The following is an 11,677-nucleotide window of genomic DNA, read 5'->3' on the forward strand; positions in this document are numbered from 1 at the left end:
AATTGTTAATACACTATTTTAACATGCAGTAAATTGTAAATAACCTCCAACTATTGAAAGTTATTCTGGAAAAATTGGCAAAAGCACATTTTCTGGCCCTTTTATGGTTAAATTACATTTGTGGAAAAACATTTTTGTGTGCTTAAATGTGTTGAATACTGTTAGATAATGGCTACCACAGAAGAATGAGTGGAGGTGGGGAATAAGATAAACTAGAGAAAGCACTAAGAGAGCACATACTGTACGTCCACCAAGGCTGTTATCTGGATCACCACCAAAAACGTATTATTTCTTCCTTGAACCATAACCTTTCGAGAAAACCTTTGTGGGTGCCCCCTAAACACGGACAAACAAAGCCAAATACATTAAACAAAAACAGCTTGCAAATGTTTGTGTGAGTGAGTGAACACAGACAGGAGAGTGCAAACACTTGGATAAGGTAACCTCCTCCTGATTCATGTGCACTCTAGGGCTTCCACCTGGTCCTGACAGAGCAAGGCAACTCTTTAAGAAGCCCTTTCCACCGCAGGCAGCCCGGCAAACGTGTGGAGTGGTCCGAGCAGAGAGGCTTGCGGCTCATCAAACATTCATGAAAACGGTCCCTCCTCGACAACAGAATTACATTTGAAATCCCACCAGTTACATCACGAGTGCCTAAACATGGCAGCAGGGGCTTTAAATACCTGTGTGTGAGGGAAGCGTGAGGAGGAGAAAGGAGGGATTCTCTTTCTCGCTCTACAGGAGCCATTGAGATTAAAATTGTTCTTGGAAAAAAGGCAACACTGAATATTCTTGCACTGTTATGTCTATATCTATGTCTATATCTTTCACACAGCAACTTCCTGTCTCCACACAACAGTGAGGGTGGTCACTCAAACCTCACAAGTACACAAGGTTGACATTTAGCCCCTCAAGCCATTAAGCAGATTTGTGTGCAGTGTTGACTGTGAAGCTATAAACTAACTAATCAAGAGGCCAAACGAAGTCACAGTAATGAACAGCACAAGTGAGTCCTGCTGGGAGGATAACAGCGGATCAATAAGGTCAAAGGAGTCTCAGAAAAAAACCTCTGAGCTTTTACAATCAATCCACATTTGAAGCACCCGAAGCTTTCTCTCAACTCACAATGATTTTCTCTGTGTTTGTTGTTCAGGGGGGAGACGCTGTGCTCTGATAATGAAGCAAAAGGAATCCTGTTTTACTGAGAAGAACACACACCATTTATCACATTTCACCAAAAAAAACAAACTAAATCACTGATGACATGATGTTGGAACAGCTTTCTCCACTAAAAAAACTGGAGGAAAACAGAGTAGAGTACACTTATTTATACAATAATGTTTCATCCATTTCTGCATGTAGATCTCAGCCATCAGCTCTCTGCTACACCAATAAGGCTGTGAGTGTTTAGGGTTACACTACAACTAATAGTTACTAATACTAATACTACAAACTAATAGTTGTATTGTTATATATTGGCATTTTCAGGAAATGAGGGTGATTTCCTGGTTATGAGTGAGATGGGTTTAAGTACAATGAGTAACCTGTGGTTAGAGACACCTGGTTATGTCTATAGGAGAAGATTATGGCTTCTCGCCGCCTCCCTTCAGACTAGGGACTAGAGACTAGTTCTATCAGTCACACTCGTGCCACTAAGCACAAAAAATGTCAAATACTAATATATTTATATTAGAGATTTTAACAATATTAATATGCACGAACACAGACAAAATGATCAAAAGACGAAGGATGAAAACAACCGGCCTTAAGGGTTATGTCACAAAGTTAGGAGTTAAAATAAATTGAATGTCCTCATAATAATTTCACATGGTTTCAAGGCATTAAAATGCAACATTGCAATTCATACACTTGTGAACTATACCTCATTATTGTGATTATGTCAAAAACAAATTAGTTTAGTTGTGAGTTTGTTGTAATTTAATTTAATTTAATAAAAACTTTGGGTTAAGTGCATTAATATTTGTATTACAACCCCAATAGGCTGTTTTTGTTATGTTATTAATTGCCCATAATAACCACATTAACATTATTTAGATTTACATTCTATGTATTTCAGTGGAGTTGTGCAGATTAATTCTAACATTATTTAACTACTGATGTAAAACCAAGCACAAGGTAAAGGTGAATATAATAATATACTGAATCTTACATTCACTTTGACAGTTCATGCAACATATTCTTATCAGTTTTTATCAACCCCTGTGTAAAAGCACAGGCACATGAAAATCACATTTATTTGTCTCTAATTCCTCGTGCTCCAGGTAGTCTTTAGGGACATGCTTATTCCACAGCAGAAAATGAAAGTTTGACGTATCGCGCGGCACTTATGCCCTGAGATTTTCTGAAACATGACATTCAAATCAAATTGGATTTCCAGAAATATAGAGGACACGAGTCATTTGCTGTTTGTACCTCATGTTATCAATCACTTTATACTGCCAAAATAATAAAAACCAAAAATGTCGTCTATGTGAGGCGGCACATCAACTCTTGATGCTTAATTTTAAGGGTCAGTGAATGTGACTTTTGTGGATTTGAACAAAATGAATATGCAATATTCTTATACGTCTCTGCCAAAGCTGTGTATGGCTGATGCAGCTGAAAGTGGGCATGACGTCCAAGATTTTTTCAAAAATACAAAAAAAAGTAAATGACATGGAAATCATTGCTGGTGTTGATTCAGAAATTGGCTCCTGTAGAATTATACACTACTTGAAACCAACATTTCGCTCATTTGAGGTTTGCAAGGAGGAGCTGGGGTCAAGTCCAGCTAAATCTAGGTTCAAGGAGGGGGGGAGGTGAACTCTGGACAGGTGACCAGGCCACAATTTAGAGTCAAGATCCCTCTAAAGGTGTCCACAGTAATCATAGAGATGGAGGAACGAGGCTAAAGGACAGATGATGGGTGCAGGAGGGGAGGGTGATTAGTAAAGCGGTGTAGCCATGTCAATTCTCTGAGGTAACCAGGTGAGTGTAGATGGCTGACTGCTGCTTTAATAAGGTTAAATCACTCCTTCAAAAACTCATTAACAGAGCCTGCAGTTTGAGCCTGCCGCTTGAGACCAATTTCATCTGTTGGCTTTAGAATCTTTCGCCAAAATGGACTAGAAATAGTAGTGAGAGGAAAAACAGGAAGGTTTCAAAGCAGTTAGCAGCATTCACCTTAATGGAATATGGAAGGAGTTCTAGTTATTGGTGAACTACATCCACCGAGCAAACCAATAAACAGAATAAAAAATAGTGAACTTCGTTAACAGCAGTGTAAATGAACAGAATGAACAGAGAGATTATAAAACAAATAAAAAAGAGGTGAATTTTTAAGCACCTTCAATATTCACATCGACGACTTCACGTCGTGATTAACTGAATAAATTATAAGTACCGGGAGAGAAAATCACTTCACAGGAACAAACAGATGGAGTCGGCATCTGGCATTGATGAGCTGGTGTTCAGTCAAAAGAAAAGAAATACCTGGATATACAGTAGACAACACGGAAGAAGAAAGAAGAGAGCAATCTGTACCACTTCACTGCTGCAGAATGGACTTTAGGACGACCGTCACACTGTTTGAACATATTAGCAAGGGCCGTTTGTTTGTAAACTGTGTGCATTTGCTTATATGAATATTTTTAAGGCCACATTATTAACAACACTGATGGGTTGGATGAGTACCAGTCGGACGCAAGACATTGAAAAAGAGAAAACTATCAATGACAATTATTAGCTGCAAACCTATTTAAAACTACGCTGTCCCTGAAGATAATTCTACTGTGACCCTGACATTTTTAAATGTATATACTCTTTGTGCGCAGAACTGAAATTCAACAAAACACACACAACAGGATTCCTTTTGTGCTACAACAAGTCTTTCTGTCTTTTTGTTCACCTTCCTCGCGGAGAGTGCAAAATCAGCCATGACACATCGACTGGTCTCTCAGCGGGTCAGCGTCCGGCTTCTATAGAGCCACATCACAACACATTGATTCTTTTGGCGTGATACACTTGGTACCTTTTGTGCCCAAAGGTCACGACTATCCTTCCTACAGTAGACCACTCAGATCAGACGACACTGACATCTTTGTGCTAGAACATTCTTCGCGGAGTGACCAGCTGTGGAATTCAGCTGCAGGCCTCGCAGCTTCATGTCCACAACGAGCTGTGTCTTCTGCCGAACAACAGTTATTCCTCAGTTCAAAGGCTGCAGGATTTTCCTTCTCACTGATGCACAATATTGGACTTGAGTTAATCAATCTGTCACGTCCTCTACCTGCCTACACGTGTGAGGAGTTTGGGCTTATTGAGTGAAGGAGGGCTCTCACTGAATGATGGGAGCTCAGGATTGAACGCTCCAGTAGCCTCGCTGACAGACACGAAAGTGGGGAAAATCACACCAAGTCCAACAGCTCAGGGAAATTTTCTCTGAAGGTGTCCAAGCTGCGTTTATCTTTATTCTTCAGTCGTAATTTTTTAAAAGCAGAATCAAACTAAACGGCTAAGCGATGGACGTGTCTGTCAAATGGAGGAGACGTGAGTGCACATACAAGTCTCCGGGATAAATGAAGGGTTGTCACAATTAGGACATTTAGCTGACAAGTAATTGTCATAGATAAGTTGAAAACATCTGAGGCACTGAAGAGGGATCATTCTTGGATCCCAAATCTAATTTACGTAGCACTCCTTGTTTTTTGTTTGTTTGCTTGACTAAACAATTTAGATTGGTGCATATTGTTTGCGACAATGTACTTTACTTTGTTGTCTATTCTATTCTATTCATTGCCTTCTGTTCATTTTATGTAAAAACTATTCTTCTGTTTTTAAGTAAAACACAAATATATCAAGGAATTCTCAAGGAAAACAAATCCAATGCACAATATTTGTGCAAGAATATTATGTGACCTGATCTGATAGGTCACTTCCGTTTCCATTTGCCTTACTGGAGTAAGAAGCAGAAAACAAGCCGTAAGTCGGATAATAACAGTATGAAAGCAGCTAATGGGCTTTTACACCATTAATGTCCTAATTACCGGTGAAGATAAGGCCGCAGTAAATGTTGTTGCATCACAGTCTCAAGATACAGTGAGGTAACACGACGACACATGGGGAGATACACACATGGACACGTGTTTTTACAGTAAACCTGGTTCGTTCATGGGACAAGTTCTTATGATGACACACAATTGTGGTGCCTCATTTCGACGCCTGAGTTGGGGGTTGAAGCATTTGTATGTGTATTTTGGGAGAATACAGAAGATTTTGCACAGTTTTGTTCTTATATTAAACAATTTTAGTTTGATTACCTGCACCATGTGTGAAATCATTACCTTTATTAAAAATATGCAAATGCACTGCAATGCAGACATAAAATACAGCCTGGAGGAATAAACGTTAAAGTTTTAAGTTAATACATTTTTGTTATTTTATATTTCTTATTATTAAACAGTGATATTTTATTGTGCGGCGTCAGCCATGGGAAAAAACCCATATTGCTATTATTTATTGACATGTAGTGGGTTGTTTGTTTTGAAAGAAAAATGAGCCTCTGATCTCAAACTTCTTACGGTCATTACCAGACTGACTCTATCTACTGAGCAATTATGAGGCTTTTATATCAGACCGACATAAAACAGCAGCAGAGGCTTGTTCCCTGGCATCAGCTGGCTGATTTTAGGGTCAGCAGAAAGATAATTCTGTTCAAACTCTTTGTTCTACTCGTCATTATGTGGCACAAAACAACACTTACCAAAAATTTAGTTTGAAACTATAAAACAGTAGCATTAAAAACCAGAATGTGACCACACGAAATAACACAATATTTAGTCTAGTCGTGAATAACCAACATCTATCTGAGATTATAATATCAAAGATATTCTGTCAAAATTATTATGCCCAAAATGTGATTGACAAGGGGTCATGAAGCAGCCACGCCCCCTGACCACAACACCTGCACACCTTCCATGGTGTATGTACACAATGAGCCCTAACTTCAGCAAAAACGTTTTCTCGTCGTTGCATTTCCTCATCACATCGAATTCTTCCGTCTGACTGTACAACGGACAAATGACTACACGATCCCCGACAGGCCTCACCAATTTTCCCCAGTAATTAGCCTTTACATTTACGTTGCATTGACTACTTCAGGCTCACCGATCATTAAAGGTCATCGGTGCTGCCGTACCAGCACTGTGTCCTCAGATACAGTACGTACATTTCATGGATAACACGATCGATCCGGTTAACTGATTTCAGAGTCTCTGCGGTGATTTTGACTTTGGCACCATCCGCACCAGACGTGAAGTGTCTTTCTGGTGTTCCTTGCTAATGAAGCGGAGCAGATGAAGCGCGGCCGATTTTACACCATCAATGAAAGACAAAGTCAGCAACCCATCCCATCCATCCGTCGCCTCTAATCCAGCCAAATGCAGAGGAGAGGGGACGGTCAGGGACGCTGCCGGTGATGGTGGTGGTGACCGTGTTGAAGAGCCCCCAAATCCAGAGTCCTTATTGTCAATTGAGAGAGGCGGCAGTGGTGGAGGTGAAGCGGGTCGATGGAGCTCCTCAGGTGCAGTCGGTGAGGGTGGAGAAAAAAAATTCCATCTGAACGGAGAAGTGGTTCGTAGGCGTCGGGGTTGAAGGGTTCACCTGCTAGTCTGCATGTCTTACAATGTCTTACAATGCTTGTGATGTCTTTCATGTCTTGACTCAAATAGCAGAATAGTCCCAGGCACTTGGTCTTTATAATATCTTGTGTGTGTGTGTGTGTGAGAGAGCGAGAGAGAGAGAGAAAGAAAGGGGAGTGATTCCTAAAGTAGAATATTTTTTCACTTGATCCAATTACGACAGTTGCGAAAGACAACGCTGAGTCTTGCATCCATTTCTTCCAGCTTCTCCATCCAAGTGGCAGGGATATAAAAGTCCGACATACACCACAATCAGACGTAAAACAGTCCACGAGAATGTCCTCCGCACCTTCCTTTTCCTCCAGAGGAGCACGAACGCTGACATGTAGAAACCACTGTCTACTGGGAGATGTTTTAGACTACCATGCAGCGCTGAAGCTGCTTTTTCTTGGAGTGAGTGCAGGATCAGTCCCGTTCTTACCCACTTAGCGTGTGGAGAAGCGGTCTCCTCAGATTCATCACCACATGTCCACTCACTCCCACAGATGTAGTGTATTATCATCTGTCTCAGCAGTGCCCAGTAATTGGAAGTCCGCGTCAGCATGGCATTGGCCGGTTGCCACGCTTCATTCTTCTCCGGCTGATATAAACAAGAGTTCCTCCGTTTCTTACTTGAAGTCAACTCCAGACAACAGACTGTCCGTAGGGTTCATCTGGACACACCGCAGATACACCACGTGTTTCTCTGGAGCCTCCATCACCGTGGATGGTACTTAGATGGTGACGGGCTTCTCGCTGATGTAGTCAGCACTCTGAGAGGCTTTCTCAGACATGATGTGTCTTCTAGGTTTTTCTTTTATCGCGCTGGATGATGGGTGAATAATAGAATGAATAGAAATGTATATATATAATCTGAATTATAGCCGCCCCCCCTCTCCTCTCACTGCTTTCTTCGTTCTTATGACGTACTGAGGCTCCTTTTCTCAGCTTCTCTAACAGCGTCTGCTACTTTCTCATGCATATACACAAGACTCTTCTGGTGACGACAATCACAGAAGAAGGGCTCGGCATCATATTCTCCAGTCTCACACTGAGTGTTTTCTCCAGTTGACACACTTCAATTAAATTCAATTCAATGAAATTCCTTGCGATCCATATCCTCCTATTATTTGAGTATTGGAGTATTCATAAGACAAAGAGTTCTTTGAATTTGAAACAGGATGTTGAGAGGTGTAGTGTTGGACATGTTTATCAATTGATGAACTTGTAACACTTTACATTGCAGTACAGTAACCACATGATAATCCTATGGTAACATATTTGTCATAGGGAAATAATATCACGGCAATATCATCTTATTTCAATCGTAATCACCGAGTGAAGCTTGGTGGAAAAAGTGTGTGGAACATAAGGGAGAATGAATTTCAACTTCAAAATTTAATTAGGTAATTATGAGTTTTGATTCACAATCATTTTCACATGAATATTAATTCCCACTACCAAGATATACCAGAATATTACTTTGGAAATAACATTGAATAACTGCAATATTATCTCCTTATATTACCAAGCTGGAAATTGGATAGTATGACCATAATATTGTCTACCTTTTACAAATGATACTCATACTAGTGTTTTCTTTAGTTAACACAGGAAACTTGAAAAAGACCATTTGTAACGGGGTTGTAAATGTATTATAATGCAAAATGTAATTATATGATATACTGATGAATTAAAGAGAGAACAGAATGAGCGCAGATGGTTTCATGGGAGAGAAGACACCACTGGACCACATAATATACATAATATACAGCTTAATCCTTCATTATTCTCCAGTTTACCACAGATGGACAGCACTGATAGTTACTTTACAGACATTTATATAAATATATTGTAGTAATAATAATGATAATTCCAAAACAACAAATGAGAGGGAGTGATCATCACTTCAGAGAGCTCAAGAATCTGTTCCTAGGAGCACGGATGCAGCGTTTTATAAGACTTCAAATTAATCAAATTATCAGCTAGATCATCAGAAAATGAATCAGCAGCAATTGAGCAAATACTCTCCTGTGTTCCAGCCATTCAGCACATACTGCTTTTTTTATGATATTTGATCATGTCATCAAAATTCAAAACTTAAAGACACAAAATAACCATAAATAATAATAATAATAGAGTGAATAATTGGCTGATGAATCGATAATGTTGCTTGCAGCCTTACACTGAAGCTATCTTGTGGTGGATCAACACCTCCCCATATTACCTTCATTTGTCATCTTTCCAAATGTGCATGTGCAGATGTAGATAGATATGTAGGAGGAAGTAATTAACCTGAAAGTTAAACTTGCAGCTCATTAATTAACGTGTCTAGATACTATTAACTCTAGAGAATTTCACAATATGGACAAAATGACTTATTTCAAAATCAAAGAGTGTTTACAGTGAGGTCCTATCATTTACTTATTGTAACTTGGTTCATAGCTTTCATCTCAAGGTATTGCTCCATCATAACTGGCAGAAAATGTACTACTTTCTCAATATCGTCCAACCCTATAGGATACAATTTGCTTCATTGAGTCCAAGACTAAACTGCAAATTATGGTTTGTCAAAACAGAGAAAAAAAAAACCCACAGATTCTTTTTAAGGTATACAACAACAAAAGGCAGCAGTCCCTTTATAGGTAGAGGAAAAGCTGCTGCTGAGTCTCATCATCACACAGCTCCAGCATCTCTCCTCTTCACTTTCTATTTACACCAGTGTTTCCCTCTCTACTCTCTTCCCTCTGCTACAGCTCTGGAAATGATGCTGCTGCAGGTGCAAAACGGCCACACTTACAAGCAAACACGTCACCCATGCATAAACAAATGGAGCTTCCTTTTTTAAAAAAGATAACAAAAAACAGTATATTTTAAGACGGGGCTGAATCACCTTTGACCTCATTCATCCAAACTGTTGCCAACAGAACTCCAGCTCCATGTCCGTCTCCTACGTTCCCCCAGGGATCTCAGAGTGACATGATGCGTTCATTCTGATATCAGTGCATTTTTTAGAATAAAGGGAAGCCACTGGCGCGTTTCCTGTCCACTACATCATCCATTCATCCATCATCCACCTACCGCTGGTCACCCAGTGTCAGCGCGTGTGTGCGTAAAGCAGCCAGCTTTGGTTTGTACTCACCTACAAGACACCGTAAGTTCAACTTTAGTAGCGGGTATGGCAGCGGTGAAAGGGTCTGGGTCTCCGATGCACGCCATATTCACTCAGTCCCTGCTGCTCTCGCTGCTCTCGCTGCTGCTGCTGCTGCTCTCGCTGCTGTCGATCACAAACAACCGCGTATCCAGCGCCGCGACGGCGGCATGAGAGGAACCGAGGGAAGAGGAGGAGGAGGAGGAGGCGATGGATGGTTGGATGGATGGATGGATGGTTGGAGGGGGTGGATGGATGAGCGAGGAAATCCGAGTGACGAGGACACGACGAGCTGTTTGCTGTGTGAGGCAGAGGAGAGAGGGCGCGTGGACACGGAGCTGCAGCTGCAGCACGTCAGAGAGGAGTCTGTGTGTGTGTGTGTGTGCGCGCGCGTGTGGGTGTGTGCGCAACAGAGAGAGGACGGTGGACGGGGCGCACTCACTCACACACGTGCGAGAGAGAGAGAGAGAGAGAGGGAGAATCTAAGACCAAATAGCTTCATTTAGAGTTAAAATATTGCATATTCCTGCCTGATGATATATTATATGATATATAATATAAAAGAAGATGTTGTTGATGCATTGGAAGCAGAAATGCTGGAGAGAGTGAAACGTGAGGGTGTGAGTGATTTTGAAGGGTCAGATCATCTAACTGCAGCTCCTGTGGGACATTCCCGGTATGCAATTCGATTCAGTTTTATTTGGATAGCACCAAATCACAACACACACAAGGCACTCACATAAATATTGTAAAGGCAGAAACCACACAATGTCACACAATGAGCGAGTACTATAGGCGTCAGAGGAGAGAGACAAAACAGGAAGAAATCTCTGACAGAACCAGACTCAAAGATGTGTGGCCATCTGCCTCGACCGGTTGGGGTGAAAGGAAAAATGAGGGCAAGAGGGAGGTGAGGTAGAGACAGGAGAGCAATAGAAGTGTCTGTTAAAAATAAAACTAGCTGTTCAGATTGACTTTTTAAATGTGGAATATCTGGCTAATCATCTTCATCCTCTATATTCATACAACTTGACTTGTACCTTGGAAACATTATTACCTGATGGCAGTGGTCTCTTCCAGGAGGAGGATAATGTCCCCTACTTCACTACCAAAATAGTTCAGGAATGCTTTGATGAACACTGCAAAGAGTTGGAGGTGTTGAATTGCCTCCACATTCTCCGATCTCAAATCCAATCAGGCATCTGTGTGATGTGCTGAGGAAAACAAGTCCCATCCATCAACGGCTTTTAATCGCCAAATACCACATTTAGCTTCAGAGGATGAGTGGAGTTCATGTCTGGATGGCTCAGGACTGTTTTGGCACCATAGGGAGACTCATGCCCAATATCAGAAGGGTGAAGTTATTTCTTGTTTGCGGTAACACAGCCTAGAGGCATCACATCTCTTCTTTATGATTCGCTTTAAATGAGGTGTATTATGGTATGTAGAGTCTATGGTTAAGGTTGATGTGAACCTGCAGGGGGTGAATGAACATCAATATAACGTCTTTACAAGTGTGAAAACCTGAGGAGAAACTGAATTTAAAAACAAACTAGATCAATAGACATAATAGTTACAATATATCTGCGAAAGATAAACACATTTATTCATCTGTGAGCTTGAATACATGCATGTTTACCCTTAATTTAGAAAAAAAAATCAAATAAATAAATAGAAAATAGAAAATGGGTCAAATTTGATCCGACTCTGCAATAGAATGAAAATAAACAAACACAACAGCATCATAGTGATTTTAAATTTATACTTCATTTGACCAAGAGGGGAAAAAATAGGCGAAGTCACCCTTTAAAATATTGACTTTAATCAAACTAAGAGTGTCTGATAATTC

At 40.6% G+C, this 11,677-nt stretch overlaps 1 protein-coding gene across 2 annotated transcripts in view; it reads right to left on the reverse strand.

Moving 5' to 3' along the window:
• The window catches only part of LOC122776081 (copine-8-like), a 49,693-nt gene extending 39,554 nt beyond the window's left edge, over window positions 1-10,139 (reverse strand). For both annotated transcript variants that reach the window (XM_044036440.1, XM_044036439.1), the window contains exon 1: window positions 9,820-10,139. In XM_044036440.1, the coding sequence (XP_043892375.1) occupies window positions 9,820-9,896 (77 nt within the window). In that variant the 5' untranslated portion in view covers window positions 9,897-10,139. The remainder of the gene's footprint in view (window positions 1-9,819) is intronic.
• Window positions 10,140-11,677: the final 1,538 nt, after the last annotated feature.

Source organism: Solea senegalensis, linkage group LG10 (assembly GCF_019176455.1).
Source record: "Solea senegalensis isolate Sse05_10M linkage group LG10, IFAPA_SoseM_1, whole genome shotgun sequence".
Classification (NCBI taxonomy): Eukaryota; Metazoa; Chordata; class Actinopteri; order Pleuronectiformes; family Soleidae; genus Solea; species Solea senegalensis.